The following is a 20,762-nucleotide window of genomic DNA, read 5'->3' as shown; positions in this document are numbered from 1 at the left end:
GTGCGTTTCAGACGTTTTACAAAATCGTTTTTAAAATCGTCGCGACGACTAGGAACTTTTCAACGGCTCCGGATGCAAAGCGCGACGCCGCCAAAGCGCAACACCGACGTGCCCAATGTACCATCGATATCTTCACACTCTTTCCGCCGAATTCTCGGAAGAGCATACACGTGCCAGCACTGGCGGCACATCTAATGAATGCACGCTAGTGGGGGATATCGATGGGCTACGAAGGGAAGAATCTGCGCGATCCGAAACAAAAGGGCAGTCAGTCTGCCTTACGCCATTAAATGTGTAACTCCTCGGTACTATTTGCATAGCAACGCGTCGAATGATCTCTCGGTGTCTATCGTTATTTGTTAGTTGTTACCTGTTGTCTGTTAAGTGTAATCGTTAATTGTCAATTGTTAACTCTGATTGTTGATTAGTTCTAATTAAACTATTGTTCGTTAAAAACACCAAGAGTAGTTCCTTACGCACCTATCACCATACCACCTCAGGCGAAATAATATTTGGCCAATTATTGACTACAGCGATTACGTAGTACGACATATTCGTAGAAGTAGAATATCGTTTCGAAAGATGAGAGAGCTTGGATTATCGGTTATGGCTTGTCACGTGGAACTCTTAAAGCGAGACCTTGAAAATCGATGTTTAGATTAAACGTTATTTAAAATATTAAGATGTCGAGTATGAGATTTTATGCTCGTCTAATATCGTATCGCTTTGCAAGAAATGCGTCGCGTTGATAAGAAGAGGAGAGAAAAAGTTTTGCGCAGCTCTATCGACCACGTCTCGCGGACCGGAGCGACGACGCAAGTTCTTCGTTTCTTTCGCCCGGGACAGGATGGAGAGAAAAGTCGTCGGTTTACGATGCGTTTCCCCTGTCTTAAATGATTCCGGGCTAAGGACTCGCGGCCCTTTCCAACTTCACTCTCCAACGTCGCACCCGCGGCATTCGGTAATTTCTTTCCGGCATCGCCAGGGGAAAAATAAAAACGACGCCGACCGCGGCCGGCTCGCAGACTAGACGGTGGCAACTTCCATGGGCTGGAGCTAACGAGGAAGGGAAGGAAAATGTCTCTGCGGAGGATTTTGCAATTCGGCTCGCGTCGAAATATTTCTTGTTGTTGCTGGTAATAGCAACGGCGAGCGTAAACGGGCTGATCGTAGTGCGGACGGAAAAGGAATGCAAAGCGGGGAAAACAGGTGGTGGTTCGACAGAAACGTAGACGAGTCGTTCGATGCCCGAGAATATTTGAAGAGAAATACTTTCACTTGCGTATAGTTCCGTATAGCTGGATTACTTTTTTTCTCTTTCACGTTAATATCGATCCATCTTGTTTTGAGAGATTTTTGTATCAATCTCCGCGAATTACCTCAAAAGTGACGACTCTTCACCAAAATTTCCCCAAAATTTTCAATGACACTTTCGATAATTTCGATGGTAATTTTCGATATTCTAATGTTTCGCTTGAGATTCGATTCGATTCGTATCCTTTTGGTACTTTTCCCTTTTTTCGGGTATCGTCGTATTATCCCGTGAATTTCGATAAATTCTAAATGGAATACTCGAGAGATACTTCCGATGAATTTCATTCGTTTTCTCCGAAGAAATGCGTCCAGTATCCTGTCCGGTTACGAGATACGAGAGCAGCACGCGATTCATCGGCAAAAAGCCCCGACCGACGAGCAGACCGAGAAACGTTGGACCGGCGCGGCACGGCATATACGCGAGGTATGAACTATAAACATAAACCTAGTGACTCCGCGGCACGCTCTTCTTTTTATTCCCTCGCCGAGTCGCCGGAGTCGCCGAGTCGCCGAGTCGCCGAGTAACGGGTGCCGTGGAATAATAACGGCATACGGAGGTTTTCGAGGCCGACTGGACTAGCGTCGTACCGTCCTTGTCCCCCGTTACACGAGCTCGCAATCTCCGATATTTCCACTTTGACTCGCTTCGACCAGTGAGTCGAAACAAGTTGAACGAACGAGATTCACACCTGTGTAACGCGTAACCCGTGAGATCGTGGGTTACACCCGGCTTTTATACACGCGTTAACGATTGGTCGTCTTTTCTCAGCGACGTTTTCGACCGATCGTACGTACAGGATTATTTTTCGAACGTAATCTCTACTTTCGTTTCTTTACCTAGATATATAGTAGATACCCATATTTCCATAATTAGCCATAATTATTATTATTATTATTATTATTATTAGAATTAGTTAATTACCACGATTAATTAGAAAATTTGAAATCAAGGTAAATTTACGCTATAAAATGATCTAGATCGTTACGATATTAAAGTAACGCTTGCTATCGATTGTTTTTCTATTACATTTTATTATTATATTCTATTATATTAATTATATCGTTTTTACTGCAAGAATAAGTCACAAGTTTTTGTCCAGTTTGTGTCGCGTTACTAGATACGGGAATTATTTTATTTAAATAGTAAAATCCATAACGAGGACAGTTGGGAAAACTATATCCGCCTGTATACCTATTGATATTAATTTATACCGAGACCGAATAATATTCGCTATTCGGTAAAAATACCAAATGTCTTTATACGGGTGCCTGTTTATTAAATACGCACCGATATCAAATTATAGTATAAAATCGGCGTTATACACGCTAACGATAAATGTAGAGATAAATTTTAGATGCCAGCGAGTACTGTTGGCATGTCTGGATTTCGTGCCGTGGAATGGCACCAACACGTACATGTATAACGTCGCGTGTACGATTAGCGTAGTATTAAGATTTGTGATATCAAACGATTTAAAATTTGCAACCACCGTAGAACTTTGATTACCTGTTTTGCCGAATAGTTCTCAAAATTATTCGGTTCGATCGTACCCAATTTCTACAATTCGATTTTAGTCGAGTCCGAGAATTATTCCACATCGACGCGCAACCTTGTGACAAAAAATTAACACTTACTTTCGTTGTTCGTGAAAGTGCGAACGGTCGTTCGACTACGAATTCGAAACGCTTCTCTGTTTCTACACCGCGAGATCTAGATTTTTTCATAAAGGAGTGCAGCGGGATATCATATTACAACGAAGGCAAAAATATAATTCGATCGACGCTTATCCGCTTCGTTGGCCGTGTAAACAGGACTAATGAAAGAATCGCAACGCGCCGCGCCAGTTACATCCGCGATTAACGCGCTTTCGTTTGGTACAGCGAGCACGCACGAGCGAATTCCGTTTCATCTGTGGGTCTGTTTCCGAACATGCCACCCTATCCTTTATTGAATTTTCTCAGATCACTTTGTTTTCTCTCGAAAATTCATATCCGGAGAAAGTTTACCACCCTTTCTGCTTTTATCGATACTTCTCTGTACTTTTATTCGATTCCTATGATATCGAAACTGCATATGCATACGTCGCGTCCGCCTCTACGTGGCGGTGGAAATACGCATTGCGAAAACCTTGACGTTTATCGATAGAGCTTGTATCGACAAGTAGACAAGTATTGTTTCTTATAAAGCAAATCTGGAATTTTTATGTTTCTTCGATATAGATGCTAAGTACGTTTCCCTGTATCGTAGGTAACTCGAAGCTTTTTCGTCGATATAATCTTATTTCGTATTCTATAATTATATTATTGATTCAAACTCTGCCAAATCCGTCGTTTCCGTGTCTACCTTTCTTTACAACCTGCTGCCCCTCTCCCTCTTCTAACAAGTCGCGCAACGAATCTCGCCAATCCACCTGTCAAACCGGGAGAAAGTCCGAATCCGTAGGAGATTTTATTGCTGCCGCGAGCATCGAGGGAAGTCGTATTGCCGACCGGTAGCAGCGTGTGCATCCAGTGCTCGTTTCCCCACGCATCCTAACGCAACACGCGTAAGAGTCCTTTAAGAACCGTTTACACGCGACGTCGCCGATTATAAATTAGCCACAGCCCTACATTCTACCAACGTAATTTGCTTTTACGATAGTCGAGTAACTTGCGATCCCCCCCCCTCCTCTTTTTCTTAAATTTCCATAAAAATTGTTCGATAGGACAAGGGAAACACGATAGAAATCTTATTTTCCGAATATAATCTCAATCTAGATATTAATACATATCAACGTGGACCTTCGTAGTAGAAATCGTAAGAAGAAATTGTTGGTAACAGGAGGCAACGGTTCCAAATTCGTTGGTCATTCGTCGGGCGAATTAATTTTCCAAGTCGTTTAAACGTAGATAGCGATAACGGAATTGCAAGCAGCAATTGCGAGAGATCGCAATTTAGATATAGGTATAGATCGGATATTTACTACTCTGATTTTAAATCGTCGACTGGTTTTCTTCGATTTCCGATCGATTCTCCAATTCCAAATCCAACCGTTTCATCGTCCACTCCGTGACTACTTCGTTTCGCATCTCCTCGCGGATGTTCACCGTTAGATTTATTCAAACGCGCGAGCCTGCCGAGTGATTTGAAATGCCGACCTAGCTCCCTCCTTCGTTTTCCCGTTCATCGCATCCGTCTGTTCTGTTCGCGTTCTCGCGTGTTCTCCACCAACGTCTTTTATCCTTTTTCCTTTTCTTTCCTCTTTCTCAGCCGCTCGTTTCTCTTTGGTATATCTGCTGCGCATGCATGGCATGAAATACGAATGCCGTGAGCGTTGGCGGAATCCGGCCACACGATCGGGAGGATGAATCGTGGGCCCTCGAGGAAACCTACGAAGCCGACTCCACGCTCCTGTCCTCCTTCCGTCAACCTCTCGTCCACTTTTGTCCTTTTCTTTCCTCCGTACAGTCGTTTCGCGTGGCAGTTTGAAAAGGTAGCGCGCTGAATGTTCCCAGACTGTCAAAGTTTCCGCGTTCTTCCGTTAACCATCGATATTTTCCACCGTGTCACGATTCCGTCGATAGCTCGAGTATCGCGTGCGCGTGCTGGCTACACGAACATCCGGTGAACCTTGTGTCGGATACGCGCGTCGCATAATTTGGGTCATTACGCTACTGTGGACGCTACTTGTTAATCATACCGCCGACTTTTTCTAAAGATAAACGAGGTTTCGATGTGCGCGTGGACTTTTGTTTTCGTTTTTGTTTTTATTTTTATTTTTGCTTCGACCTTGACCGAAAGAGACAAGAGTACGAAGACGACGACGATTCCGATAGAAATCTCGACTTTAGGCGCTTGTCGTTAAACGTATGATTGCTGCTGATAAAAGCGTTGCAACTGTTCCAAAAAGTAGCACACTTTCGCGTATAACGACGATAAATGTACGCGTCCGCTAATGAACTTGTACCTAACGTACGTTGTCTAAATTCACGATTCGATTTCAATTGATAATGCATCACCGTTAACGCGCGTTGATGCTTACTCGATAAATAAGTAAAGTTTATTTCAACTAAAACCGATCTAAATAAAACGGCAAAGTGGAGTAAGGATATCCAACAGTAAAGTATCTAGGTCCGGGTGTAAGTGGCATCGGTAAGTAGAATCAGGTTGCATATGAATGTAGAGAGCGAACAGCAGGCACACTTATCGATGGCACTGTTCGATACTTGGCCGTGGCAGAAAGTTGTTTATACGGTATATTCTATGGATTTTCTCGCCGGTACGTTAGTGAATGGAACATCCTTATGGCAAAACGATCACGCGCGTTTACGTGCCGCACATATTCCTACTCGTACACGCTGTCTAATCCAGTATACACTGGTTACTACAATAACACGTTTTAATTAAATCTGGCTTAACGACGTCTGGCTTCAAAAACAAATCACTCGCACTTCGTACACGCGATACCTTTCGTCGATCTGACAGGCAAGATCGAATATTCGATGTAAAGAGGCGAAAGAAAAAAAAGAAAAAAGCGACAACGAGAGGCTGAGAAAGGGTAGAAAAAGCTAGCTACATGGTCGTTACAGATCGATAAAAAGCTTTTTAAAAGTTACACGAACTACACCTTGTCCGTTGTAAACGGGCGCCGGAGCTGTTATCGCGGAGACGATCGCTTCGAACGACGCGTGATTACTTCCCGTAATTTGCGCCCGCCATTTATTTAACGCGAACGCTTTATAAACGGCGGGCGTATTACGCGAAGAAGCATCTTATTACGACAATATGTTGCTTGACGAACGACATCGGAGATAGATCCCTCCCGAATTGTCCTCGCTCGCGGTAGACGGTAATAAATTTCACCAATAATTGCGACGCTGCAGGCCGATTGCGGATAATAGAATTTATAAAAGCTCGTCGTCTCGTTAGATGGAATTAGAAAGTGGAATGACCACTTTTAGACACAACGCTACGGTCGTGTCGCAAGAACAATGAGACGTTATTGTCAGTCATTTTCGTTAATATACGCGTTAATGTCTGTCATTAACGCGGGTAGCGACCGTTTCGATTCTCGTCGTGGCGAATTTTTCAGGGGAAGACGTTCGATGGTACGGTAGTACCGTGGGCATAAATATTCATGACTTTGCGCAATACGTCGGCTATGCGTTTCGTTCGATGATGGCAACTAAGATACTGCCAAGTATACATACGTGGTGTACGTTATTTCGCATCTGGACGAGCAAGATGAAACAATGAGCTTCCTCAACGGTGCTGATTAAATCGAAGGCGAGCTTTATTTGGACACGTTAAAAAGATAATTTTCCCATTATTCTTTCCCCCATGTAATCTACGAGTTACGTTTCTTTCCGTAATTTTTCAGTTCCTGATGAAACGCGTCATCGAACACCTTGATAGTCGATACTCGAAAGACAAAGATTCTTTGTCCTATTGTTCGCAATTTATATCGAGGTTAGCAGTCATCGAAAACATTTTTTCCCTTTTGAAGATACAGCGTGCTTTGGTTTCGTGCAAGGTCCTGTATAAAGCTATTCTCGAACGATAGATAATAGATAGAAAAATACCGCTGTGCTCGGTTGACAAAATCGTTCTGTCCGCCAAGCTATCGATCGACCGTTCGAACCGCTCGAACCGCTCGAACCGCTCGAACTCGAAGCACCACGCGTATCGCTGGTCTTACTACCGTCTAAACGCAGATCGCGACTACTCTACGTATTACGCAACTTGTAAGTCTTGTGCAGTCTTGAATATCATCGCGTCAATCTTGGCGGAGGCTGGTTCGCGTACCCTTTCCTCCAGTTATATTGGCCGTTCCACGGATCGCGATAAACTCCGCCAATGGCCGAAGACCAGTCGTCGTCGTGGCCGTGCGGTGGTTGATAATTTGCAGGCTTTACACTTCAATAAATTCGCGTATCTTATCGCATCGTTATGTTCTCGGCGCGGCACGGTCAGATAGAGAGGAAGAAGGCTGCAGGCAGCGCGGCGTTTCCCGAGTCAGCCGAGTCGAACGATCGTTCTCGCGCTGACAATGAATCCCATATTCTGTTTGGCCTGTCTTTAATGGCTCCGGCCGTCACATCGTAGCAAGTTCAACGATCGTTGGGCACCGTTACTTTTCTAGCCATGGCGACCGTGAGGGAAGAGGCCGTCGCGTAGCGCGGAGAACCGCGTTAGTCTGTGCAGGCTGCTGGATTTTTGGCTATTTTCGACTTCAAAGTCCCTCCACTTCCTCCAAGCCTTTCCTCTGGCCGGTCGTTTCGTTTCTCGTTTCGTGCGCGTGCACGGGAAGAAGAACACGCTCGTCTGGCTAATTTCAAATGCTTTATTTTCACGACCGGTTTATCGGCATTGACTGCTGCCGCTAACTGTATAACTTAGGAGTGGCCGATACGCGGCAACGTAGACGTCTCTATCCGGTGCACGCCGAAGGCACCTACGTATCCGCGGATGGAACCAAATCTTTCATTCCAAATACCGCATCGATATCGAGCGTGTAACGGGTGTACCAACCTGGGTCTTGGTAGAATACTTTCGAGATATACGATGTCATGTACGTGTCTTGTAATGTCTGATAAAAGCAATCATATACGCGAACAAATTGATATCGGTGGATGCGTCGATGAGTCGACGGACAAATCAGATCATAAAACGAGTAAAAGCGAAACCTTATTTCAATCGATTCGTTGCCTGCAACTAAATTGAAAATTACACGTGTATTTAGACGCGCTAGCCTCTTCCTACGTGATTTTGGAAGAACGTCGTTGACTGACGATGTAAAAATACCATTGGCCACGCGAAGAATCGTGGAAACTTTCGTTAAGTTAATCCGTAGTTTCGTTAAGCGATCCGATTAGAATTTTCGACCTGGCACAGCATGTTAGATTATTATTTCAAACGATTTTACAAAAATCGTTTCTACGTTTTGCTTTCGTTCGCGCAACGAACGATACACGGCAGAAGTGGTTTATTCGTAAAAATAAAAATAAACGAACTTTCAAGCGTTTTGTTCAACGTATTTTTCTAACATTCGATCGCTTTCTCTTGTTTCCTCTCCTCCTCTCCCCAGCGTTTTCCGATTCTTCGTACGAATCGTTGTATTTGTTTTGTCTCGCTTCATCTTCCCTTCCATAAAATTGTTCGTTTTGTACATCTTGATCTAATGGCTGGCGATATAGTAGCTATTTTGCGCGCAACAGTGGTTCTTGGATATTGGAAACGAATAAAATTTACCGCTCTTCCTCTTCTTCCTCCATTCGATACAGCGAGGAAAGTTTGTCATTAACCTCGAGTGCCATACCTCGTGCCATTTGTCACCGTGACATCTACGATGGCAAAGAGAAAAAAGAGTTGACCGCGAGATAGCGACGACGGGACGGTTTAATGACGAATAAAACACTGAAATCCGTGTACTGAAAATTTCAGTGTACCCTTCTCCATTCATAATTCTAATAAAAATGTGTCATCTTCGCAAACTAAATTCCATATATATGTCATCTAGTTCGCATGTTTATAATGCTACGCTTCGCTGTAGAATATGTGCGTTGTACAGTGTCGTTACACGTATATTTGTCATCATCGTTCCTATCGATGAAACATTTCAAGCGTAAAATTATATGGAACGCAAAATAGAAAATACGAGTCGATAAATATGTAGTACCTTTCTTTTCGTAATCTTTGTACTTTCTTCTGTTTGCGGAAAATTTCCGAGCAAATTATCTGTTTCAGTATACGTTTAAACTTTAATAGCAAAATATTTAAAGTCCATAGTTGTACAAATCGGATATATGTACGTATCGTGAAAGATTTCGAAAACGAAATTTGAGTTCGTTTCTTGTACGTATATGGGAGAACGCGTGTGTAACCGTGCGTAATCGTGCGTAATCGCGAAAGGACAGGTAGAACTGAGACGTTTCCACACAGCCGCTAATTAGCTGGCCTTTCGCGCTCGAGAAGTCGAAGAGAGGAGGGAACCTGCGAGAGCATCTCTATTTTCCAGGAGAGGAAAGAATTTAATTCGCGTCGGTTCAACCGCCGACAGAAAGGATTAGCAGAAGCATGGAAATATCAATAGCCCCGCGTCCGTCAATCGGTCGACGCGACGCACGTAATACTCGCGACTCGGTCGGCCATTTTCGTGCGCGCTCGGTCGGTCTCGGCCGGTTAGCATTGTCCCGCGTTGTCAGTTTGCGGCAAGCAAGCATCGCGTCTATGTCGTGTGTTCCCGTTCGAGTAGCCGGTCAGCGGGAAAATGTGACCATTCAAAAAGTTGGCCGACCTGCCGTTGAAAATTCTCGCTCGCCTGTCACCGTTTCGAAGCGATCGAAAGAATCACGCGCGGTAAGTGGCGCATCGATGTGTACAGTGGTTCGAGTATCCGGTTCCACTCGTTCGTAGTGTCGTCGTATGTTCGCGCGGTGGTGTGACAGTGTTTTTGGTGTTTCTCGTGATCGTACGCGATTCGTTCGGATAATTTCCATCCTGTGGATCGTTTCCAACGACGAAAAACCGGTAACTTGTGCGGTCTTTCTCGATGTGAGACGTTTTAATCGAAAGAACTCGCAGCGACGTGTCGGTATGTCTTGGTGTACGTTGACTCCAGGTCGAAAGTCCTTGAACCCCAAGTTTTTCGGGCGTTTATCTTGATCGCGGCGACAGCGCTGGAGAAAAAAGTTTGCCGAGTTTTACGCTCGAAATATTCGGACGACGCCGCGACGCGACGTCCGCGGCTCGTCGTAACGCTTCGGTGCAGGTAACTGCCAATCGATGTACGTATTTCTGACGGACTGTTTGATCACGCGATGATCTTTCGAGGCATATCGAAACGCTGTGCAGTTTCGACCGGTATACTTGTCATCGTGAAACAAAATCGATCGTAAAGTATCCTAGAGAATTAGCGGAATTCAACTATCGTTGCGCGTACAGGTTAGAAAATTAGTCTGTATTATTAAACGTATTATTAGATCGGAAACTACGTTTATCGAAAGCATTTGCGATTCGATGAATCGAGGTTCGTTCTCCCCTATCGATCGATTGTGACCTCAATTTTCACGGATTTCGAAGTATTCTCAAGACGGATAAACTTAGGTTCGTCGATAATCGTGTATTCATAATGTACACGCGTGTATATCAACGAAGTGAAAGAATATTTCGCAAAGTCAAATGCAAAAAATGGATTCATCGACTCTTCGTCCATGAATGACGTTCGATTTTTATTTTCCAACACACATGGTTTACTCGTACATGTATACGTGCATGCATCAATACATACATACTCTGTTCTTTCTCTAACAAACTCCCTTTCTAAGAAGTAGCAAGTGCCATCCGTGCTTGTAAACAGAATAATTATACGGAACGTGTTTACGTTCGCGGCGTAGCTAGCTTCGGCTCGGTCAACTTTTCATTATAACATCAGAATGTAAATACCATCGTCGCTAATGTAAAGTAAAGAAGATTAATACGATTTGCCAGTGATGGGCGGGCGGCATCGAATAAAATCGACGCGTCGCTTTCTGCCGAGCAAATGGGTTTCCGCGAGGTTCTGCATAATTAAACGTAGCTGACCGCGGTCGAGTATCATCTACGCGAATGATTATTTATATAAATGCTTTGTTTCAGCCGCGTGTTTATATACGAACCGTTTTCAAATTTAAATGCTCGTTGTGGTGGTATCCGAGGCAACCCGAGAACGTTTCCCCGCGATGGTGTTATCTTTTGAAGAAACGTTTGATTATTTTTTCCCTTTATAACATCGTATAAGTCAGAGGATGTACACATATCTGCCAGTCTTTCTTAAAACTCTTTGGATTTAAAAGAGTTTCATCGACTTTGTAATTATACAATTAAGCATACCTCCTACTCGTAGGTGGTAAACAAGGTTAGGCACTTTCTCTTTGAAATTGAACGACGAAGAAACGAGATTGCATTCCGTCCTGTCATCTTATTTACGATATTGCTGTTTAAAATCGAACAAAACAATGATTTATTAAAAGTATATAATAGCAGTATGAAACGACGAAATTGTACCGTTAATTTCTAATTTGAAATATTGGACGGTCGATAAATAAATGGAAACTGTAAATTATTTTATTCGTATATCGATGGTTTCGTTGTTTTCCTGTTCCTGAAATTAGTTGGTAAAGCGAGATAAGAAGAAAGAAATAAATATAAATTCAAATGATTATCGCGTATGTTTCTGGCTGCGAGCACATGGATATATCTGATTACTTTGAAAATATTTATCAGATCATTAACGATGTGCAAATTGGATAGAAACTGTAAAAATACATTAGTAGCGAAGTAATGAAAATGTAATAAACGTCGATTGCAATGTTCGTTTTATTTCATAGAGTATGTAGTGTGAAATGATTGTTCGTTGTGATCGATGCTTGGTCATTTGTCGCGCATTTTCCCGACGCTCTTCGCTTTTTGAATATTTGTTCGTTCGCCTTTTTCGTATTATCAAATTTTTTGACAATTGATTACACTCGAAGCATTATTATTTAACTCATTCTCAGTTATAACGGATATTGAAATCGTCGAATCGGAATAATTTTTATATAAAAGTACTGTGTTATTCGAATTAAATATGTCGGTATTAAACTCTTTGTTCTCGTAAATTTTTTAAATATAGGATGCTAGTAAAAATATAATATAGATTTAAAGGAATATCATCGAAATGGTCGAATCGGGAACCTTTTAATCAATTTTAAATTGATTGATTTCAATTAATGGATTAAGCGAACCCAATGGCAAAATTCTTTCCTTATTCTAATATTATACACGTCTTACGTATTTACCGAAGGTTTAATTAAATTTATTCGTGGAAAATTTCATTTCACTCGTTGTACTCTTATTGGTGCAAAAAGTAACGGGATGAAAGGATCATCGGTTGCTTTGGATCGTGTATTCGACAATTACATTTTGCGCTATCGAATGGAATCGTCTGATTTTGTTTAGTTCTGCGTAATAATCAGCACGCACGAGTACGTTAAAAATTATTTCTTCCTTCTTAAATTTAAGATACCTTCTTAAATTTTCCATCACTTAGAAACGAAGTAGCGCAATTTCCACTTACAATTTTAATCGAAGGAGCCGCGACACAACGATCCGATAATATGTAGCGAGTAATACGACCAACGATACGAAACTTCGATGGCAATTCATCGATTCGATTTTCAGCAGGTTGAACGTATTGCGCTCTCGCTGCATTATGAAAAGAAAAAGAAGATGCTTTCTCTAGCGATTGCTAGAGACTTGGCACGGATCGTCACTCTTAGGGAACGAAAGTTTATGACCGCGAAAAAAGTTCGGTTGCGCGTAATGGGTTTTCAAGGTAAGACAGATCGTAATAAGCCCTTGAAGCTCCGGGCGCTAGTCGTGCCATAAGATCGATGTTGCAAGAAACCTACGGGTCTGCGTGTTATGATTGTTAAGGTTTTATTCAGTCGTTATAGCATCGGTCGTTAGTGAACCCTTTATTTCAACTTCTCTGCGCGGAGTTACGATTTCGAATTCCTGTTTTCCGCATCGCTTTCGCAGATATCTCGCAGCTAACTCTATCTATCGTTCAGCGTAAAGAAAAAACGCGCGCGCGCGCGCTCGAGAAAGAGAGAGAGAGAGAGAGAGAGAGATATTAAGGAGGAAAGACGCGAAGACCTTAGTAGGAGTCGTTTACTCTCCGTTGGAAAACCTTTGAGAAGCATCAATAATTTATAAGGTGGACTCTTGGAACGCGATCTCATCGTGGAAACTCTGGAAGACTCGACGAAATGAAGCGACTTGCTACCTACGAGGGAGGAACACGGGACACCTTTGGTATTCCTCGACTTTTGATTCGTCGCCGTATAATCGTGCTCCGTTAGCAGCTTTTGATCCGTCGAGTTACTGAATTTCCAGGACCAAAGTCCCTTTAACCATAGAGACGAGGGATAGTCGAACTCACGGGACCGGGAAATCGCGATGTCTGCTCCCTGAAATTCGTGCGAAGAGATAAGTTTCTGTTTTCGAACATCCGAGGACGGATTACACGGCTACTGGGTAGTTTGCGGTTGATCGTGGCGAACGTCGCGTCGTGTTTCTGTTTAGTTTCGATTCCGCGGGTGTTAAGTTATTAGGGAGCCGGCGTAGACTGTTAGATTCACCGTGGATGTGTCTGTATTTGCCTGCGTATGTCGTTAGGAAGTTCGCAATCCTGTCTCGAATAGAGCAAGACTTTGTCACAGAAAGTGGAATGTATCTCTTTTGATAATTGGATTGTTTCGAACGTTTTGCGATTCCTTGATCGCTTAAGATATCGCGTTTTATCGTTCGGAGGTTACTTTCAGCTGTTACGGTAAAGTTAATTCGATCAAAGATTTGGATTAAGCGCGTGCTTCGTCCGATTAAGAACGTGTCGTTATCTATACACCTGTGTGGTTTGGTATTAAAACTATGGAACGTTAAAAATTATTATACGTTATAAAAAATTGAGTATATAAAGCATCGATGATTGACATCGTAAACGTAATATTATTTCCTTTCGATATTATCCGATATTTTGTAGATTTTAAATTTTGGTAAGAAATTTTCCTGAAAAAATGTTGCAATAGATCAGTCATACGGTATGAAAGCGAAAGAGTCGCTTACATTTCTCTGCTATAACGTCTATAAACAAGCGTATGAGAACTCAGACGGGCGAAATCGATTTCCCAAAACTGCCTGAACTCGAAACAGAGAGAACGGAGAAACGGTGATGGTCTTTGCGCGGAACAAATTACCCGACTTGGTCCGGTACACGTTTGACAAATCTTGGCTGTATCGCTGATTTAAAGAACCATTCTGTTGGGTTCGCCAGTCCCGACCGGCTTCCCTCTCAGCTGATTCGATCTCGTTTCTGGTCTCTCCTTTCCGTCTGTCCTCCTTCTTCCGTGTCGCTTCCTCCCTCTCTCTTTCCCGCGTACACGGCGTAACACATCGTCGTTGTCCGTTGTTACTTGCTTACCTTCTCCTCGGGGCATAGTCCGCATAACCGAGTTCCACGGCCAGATGGGGCGCGCGTTTCGCGCGAGCTAACGCGTTCCGGCGAATTTAAATCAACATTACGCTCGAACCGATACACGCCGATCGCCAACGAGCAATTAGGTAACGCAGGCAAATGTTTCGATCGCCTTCCGCGTTTCTTCTCCGACTGACCGAAACTTTTAGCGATTCGAATCACTCGCGCAATCTCTTGTTCCGAGGTTTCCCACTCTGCCGACTTTATCGATTCCCCGATAACTTACGAGGCAATTACTTTCTTCTCGTTTGATTACTTGGAAAGTTGTTGGAAGGTTTTTATGCACTTCGTTAGCGAAGACTATGTTTCGGTGGCTATTTGTGGACCGAGAGAGAGAGAGAGAGCGGAGGTTTGGAACGATAATCGGATTCGAATAGAAGGTAAAAAGGATACTTGCACGTACTTGTACGTTCCCGCTAAGTCGTTTTTTAACTCGTGCCATGCGTAAATCAAAGTAGTAGCAGTAAAATAAAGTACCTTTAAATGGTAATAAACTCGATACACGTAATTCTAATTAGTCGGTATAGCAATACGAAAGTACGGAACTAGCTTTCGGTAAGAACGGTCGTAGGGAAATTACGCGACGAAACTGATCCAAGTGCGTAGTTACGATCAGAGATATCGCTACTCGATACGGGCTCGAACGGATCGCACGAATATTGCGATTATTCAACGATATTTATTTTCCTATGTCGTCGCGTGGTTCAGCCAGCGCTATACGATCGCCGTGAATCGATGTTAGCTACCACGCGTAATAATCAGTCTATAATGTCAGCCGGATATGCGTATTCCTTATCGTTTGGAGTCCGCGAGACGGAGGTTCCGAGGGCGCTGAATTTGAATCGAGGCTCTCCGCCACTCGTAAATCTGCCATCGGAGCAAAAAACGGGCGGAATGTGATCTTTGGTCGGCGCGCGAGCGCTTCGAAGCTCGTTATCAAGACGAGTGCACCTGGTATCCTTGTTCCTGCTGCGGATTCCCAGGAGGCCTCCATCCGATGTTTACGAGGGATCGTGGTTGTCGTAAGTAGGTACTCGGTCGTCCCTCTTTGCTCTCTTCCTCGACTGTTCCGTCTGGCTCTATGGCACGAGCAGGCGGCGATATGGTCCTCGTGGTAGCCGGAACGGATCCACTCGAGATCCTTTTCACGAGCTTCAGCCACGTACGAGTCTGCGACACTGCCTCGAAATGTCGGAGTTCGTACACGGATATACAGCGTGTTTCGTTTCCTCCTAGCTACCTCTTCTTTCGACCAAGCCGTTTTTCGATTCCTCGCCTCGGGATAGAGATGGAAACGAGTCTTCGAAGCCGGCCGGTGATCTCTCGCATCGGCGACGAACGCCGCTGACCGGATCGACGAGGAAGCGGGCCTAGTGTACGAGCCCAAATGGCACAATTAGTCGCGGTTCTTTCGCGGATTCGCTGCCTTTCATACGCGTTTCAATGTCTTGGATGACTTTGGACGGCTTTGGACGGCTTTGGACGGCTTTGGACGGGATTGGTTGGCTGTTTTGTCTCGAAACACGAGAAATTTTGCGGGAGAAAGAGCAAGGAGTAGTAGCGATGCAACTTGAGAATATTCGAGAATATCGTTATGGAAACGATTCGCTTATAACCTATTGTTATATAACCTGACTATCGGTTTACGTTGGTATACAGGGTGTGTACGATCGTGGTTAACAATGTCCTTGCTACGGTAATCGCTATACTACGAGTATAGTGAGGCGATCGCCGTCGCGCTAAATGCCAAATTTCCTTTTCTCCTGTGTGGGAAATTTCGGTGTTCGTGCCGACGGCCAATTTCTTTCTCACAGGATTATTGGTCGTGTTCCTTTTGATCGTGTTGGTCGGCTGGAAAAGGCCCTGAAACGGAGGCGAAAAGAAAGACGGGCGAACGTATTCTGCTCCGTGGTCACGAAACGATTACAGGTTCGCCCGCCAACTTCGAACTCGGATGCGAACGACCTGTACGCTGGATCCTGCTTTCCCTTTTCCTTCCACCTTTCCCTCTCTCCTTCTTTCGCTCTTGTTTCGTCGTTGCCCGCGTACACACGCGACCAACGCACACGTCACGCTTCTTCGGTATTCGCGAAACCAGTTCACGTGCCGTGATCTTCGGCGTGATCGCCGCGAACCGCGATCTCGATCTTTGCACGCGTTCCCGCGTCCGAGCTAATCGTTTTTGGCCGATCGATTCGTGCCTGTGTTGCTAGATCTCTTTTGCACGGAGATACGTGTATCGCGATACGCGTACGAGATACACGTCCGGCAATAAAACGTGGGAACATACTCATCCATCTAATTTCGTAGCGTCGATAGATATCGATACGACAGATGTTGATCGTTTTGTCTTTAGTTGGTAATATTTCTTTCATTCAATTACGCGTTCTCGAGCGGAGATTTCCTTTTCGCAAGAATATTACGTAGTTTTTACTTATCGGTTACGCAAAAAAAACTATTTAAAAAAGATAGAAAGTTAAAAATACTAATAATTTAACAACAAGAAAAAAGACAAGAGAAAAACGAACTTTCCTGCACCTTCTTTTATGGTATACTGTATACTGTATAGTGTATAGTGTATAGTGTATAGTGTATATATATACTCTATACCGTTGTAGCTTTCAAGCGAACGACGAAATTCGTTTCCGTGCCTCGTACATCCACCTCGTACGAAAACAGATAGTTGTTAGCGACCAAAGTACCGTATCGATGCGTGTGATTGCATTTTCTCCATAACGAGTAAACCTTATCGCTATTGTAAAAACAATTTTAAACGTTCGAGACACTATCGGAACTAGTTCACGCGTTCTATCCAACGTAGCGTGTAAAACGCGCAGGAAAGATTTGGTCGGTTAAATTTCTCGACGGGAGAATCTTTCGAGAAAGAAAATCGCGTCTCATTGAAAATTTCCAATTGGAAATTTTAAATGTTCTTTCAACGCAACGGTTGCGGGAGCCAACAGCCGTGTGTATGGTAATAGATTTTCATCGTGCGAAGCTGCTTTGGTATGCGAGTTCCTCGCACACCGTTATCCTTTTTCATTGAAACTGGTTTTTTCGCTTTTGCATCCGTAGTGGCGGGCTCGGCTGGCACAGGAAGCGGACCATGTAAATATGTGTAAACAATTTATCGACGTAAGAGCATGCCACGTTGCTGTCGCGATATATCCCGTCCACGAACATCGAGTAATTAATGTCCTCTTGGCAGCTCGCGTTACGTTACTTTGCGGGGTCCGGTGAAAAGCGAATTTTCGCGTTATGAAGATGAAACAGATCGATAAGCTTTCGATTTTAATTAAATTCGAATTTAATAGATATCGAAATTAACGATAGTTTAACAATTCGTATAAAAAACCTTCTTTTGAATCAAAAATATCGAAGAAGGAGATTCCTAATGTTAAAACACTGAAAAGAGGTGTACGATTATTCGTATAATGCGATGAAACACGGTTAGAAGAATCGTTAACGAAACGTTATGCACGGAATATTATGCTTTTCTTTGTAAATTAGTTCGGTTTATCGAGCGAATTCTTGGAAGGAAATGGTCGTTTTTATTTGAAAACGAGATCGCCGTTTTCTGTAAATGTAGCTATTACCGATCGTTTTAATTTATTCCGTTCGCTCGTGTCGTATTTTACGTTTTGGTCGCTTTGCTCGAATCTGTTCTCGTCAATTTTGTTCTCGAGCTAAAGAAAGCAAAACGCTCGGAGCTGCTTTGGCTCGTCCAGCCGACGAGAGTGCTTACTCGGTGTTGTTGGATAGGTCATAACTCTCGTTGACATGTCGCGCGGGGGATGGACCAAGAACAGGCAATTAATTACAAGCTCGCTTAATTAAAGAGGGTCTTTGCGTTTCAGACACGAGAGCTCCACTTTCAGAGCTGTGGCATCGCGAGTGCACTTGGTTCTCTCCTGTGTCACGGACGTAACTTTGATCCACTTTGTCTGTCTTTCTATACTTCTTTGAAAACACCGCTATTTTTAAAAACTTTTGTTATTGCGCCGTTCTTCAGTATCATTTTATCCGCCGTTTCGTCGAGAGATCGTTTCGTCCACCCTTTCCCTGAGAAACGATCGAACGACCTAACTCCACTTTGTAAATTTTACGTCACAGACGTTTCGATTATACTCTTGTACGACCTCCTTCTCTCGAAACTCTTCGATCGATACGGTGATTAAAAAAGAAAAAAAAAAAGAAAAAAGGAAAAAGGGAGAAATAAAAATGACGATTGTTACAGGCTACCGCTGTTATCGAGACAGCAATTCACGACGACGGTAAAATTAATTTACGCGAACGGTAAAGCAGGTCTGTGATCGAAAGCGTTCCGGCAGTAACTATGCCGTGCAAATGGAATTTCGATATGCCTCGATTTACTTTCGACGCGTTTAAATCGCGTATCTCACGAGTCCGTGCCGTGACCATGTGCTTTCAGTTTCTGACTCGAAAGCAGCCGCGCAACGGCACGCTGTGCTGCAACCAATGATGAATCAAATCGCTCACTGAGGTATCCAAAGTATCTCTCGAATCTCACGGTCGACTCGCAGAGCTACCTACGATCAAGTAGCGCATAAAGGAAGCGCTTGAACGCGTGTCCGTCAACGCTTTCGGCAAGAATCGTGGAGAAATGGCGTTGACACCGACGCGTTGCCGTGGCGGAGGCGGCGAGAACCTTCCGGAAGACATCACGAACGAGGACGAGGTGGCAAACTCCGGTAATTTGGAGCCTCTGAGCGATTCCTGCGGCGAAAGCGACATGGAGGGTCTCGATCTCTCTCTGTTCGAGCCCCAGGTCGACACCAGTTCCTGGTGCGATTCCCGGATACACGCAGGCACTCTTCATATCCTGGTCCATTACTGTGGTAAGCTCTGGTATTTTTCAACGCGCCTCGTTTCGCGTTGAAGCCTCTTTCGCGCGAGCAACCGACGATCACGCTGACTACGAACATTTAAACTCGTTTTAATTAAAAATTGATTTTCACGCGTCGGACGAATCGGACGAATGCGGTTCTTTGCAAGAAAATGCATTGTCCCCCGTCCAAAGTGTTTGAAACGTAGATAAGATTAGCGAAAACAGTTTCTTTTGGGAGAAATTTGGTTTTAGCGAGTCGAGAATATTCGACGAGTAGAACTTTTTGGAGAAACGTTGATTTTACCCCGTGAAAAGCACTTGATCGGTAAGTTAAACTTTTCCTTTTTCTCCTTCCTTTTTTTGTTAGACGAATGATTCTTACGCTTGGCGAATATCTCCGTACGTAGAGAAAATGTTGTCGTTCGAGCAGCGTGGCCGGCGAATTATCCTTCGAAAGCAACCAGAAACGATAGCTCGAAATTGATTTGCGAATACGCTGTTCGACGTGGGTATTGCCAGCGACGGAACTCCCGAACGACTATTACTCGGTACTCGTTACAGGTATAACACGATATCTCCCAGCTAGAAAACGAGAAGGCAGTGTTGGTCGCGACCTCACCTGCGAAACTAAGTATATGTACATTATCGTATATATGTGCGCGTCGATGCACTTGCGCTATTATTTCTGGTCCGCGGGCCAACCGTTGCTATTAACATACAATGCCGGCTACGATACCGAGCCACTCGCACACGAATATTCCTCGAGCGTGATTTACCAGCGCGAATTAATCTGCCGCGTTAAATGAAAATCCGAAGAAGAGAGTGGCACGTGTATCGTGAACGCGCGGCTGCGTGGGTGCCTCGCAGTCTGCGTAGGGAGTCAAACGCATCTGGAAGATGGGATACTACGGATACAGAAGAGATCTCGGAATTTTTTCGGGTTATGTAACGAGAATGTGGCTCGGATCTGACGAGATTGAACCACGCTAGCAAGGGGGATATTTGCGTTGCGAAACGTTTACATCTGTGTGTACGTTGGATGCGTGCAGGATGCTGAAACGGGTTGTGTTTGGTGTTGCGGCGCGTTTAGAATATCACGAGTTTTGTTTCGATGAAGTCGTTAGTGAGATGACTTCTGGTGTAGATTGTTGGTACAGCGTTTTATCGTTTTGGAGTTGATTCGACGTTTTTTTTATTATAGAAGTTATGTAGTACTGTGTAGAATTGTACATAGGAGGTAGTTGGGCCAAAACGTAGCTTCGAAAGGATAAAAATGGAGGAAAATGTCGTCGATTAAACGAACACGGATGCTTAGTTACCGGTTGCTCTTTCGTACCGACGAGATAATTCTCTCGCATTAGCCAGCCGTAATTTGCGCGTTATTCGTATTTTCGTATCACTTTGCTACCGCATACCGGCACGACCGCGAAGAAAAACGAACACTCGCGAGGATCGTAAGAACCAGGATCGGGAATGAACGGTTCGGGTGATCGATTCTCGGTGGGGACCAATTAAATCGTGATTCAGCGTGGATGTAACATGTAGCACCGGCGGGAACGCTGCCC

General features: G+C 43.9%; 1 protein-coding gene across 5 annotated transcripts in view; it reads left to right on the top strand.

Annotated features, from left to right (window-relative positions):
* raskol (Ras GTPase-activating protein raskol) overlaps positions 1 to 20,762 on the top strand; it is a 255,886-nt gene that overhangs the window by 64,420 nt on the left and 170,704 nt on the right. For 2 of the 5 annotated variants that reach the window (XM_076617129.1, XM_076617128.1), the window contains exons 1-2: positions 9,499 to 10,080; positions 18,781 to 19,207. The exons of 2 other annotated variants lie outside the window; for them this stretch is intronic. In XM_076617129.1, the coding sequence (XP_076473244.1) occupies positions 18,973 to 19,207 (235 nt within the window). In that variant the 5' untranslated portion in view covers positions 9,499 to 10,080; positions 18,781 to 18,972. Of the gene's footprint in view, positions 1 to 9,498; positions 10,081 to 18,780; positions 19,208 to 20,762 lie in introns of those variants that run through there. One more of the 5 variants, XM_033328340.2, reaches the window with a different exon arrangement.

The sequence above is a fragment of the Bombus vancouverensis genome, chromosome 3 (genome assembly GCF_051014615.1).
Source record: "Bombus vancouverensis nearcticus chromosome 3, iyBomVanc1_principal, whole genome shotgun sequence".
Taxonomy (NCBI): domain Eukaryota; kingdom Metazoa; phylum Arthropoda; class Insecta; order Hymenoptera; family Apidae; genus Bombus; species Bombus vancouverensis.
Note: the sequence above shows the minus strand (reverse complement) of the source record. Positions and strands in the feature narration are given on the sequence as shown.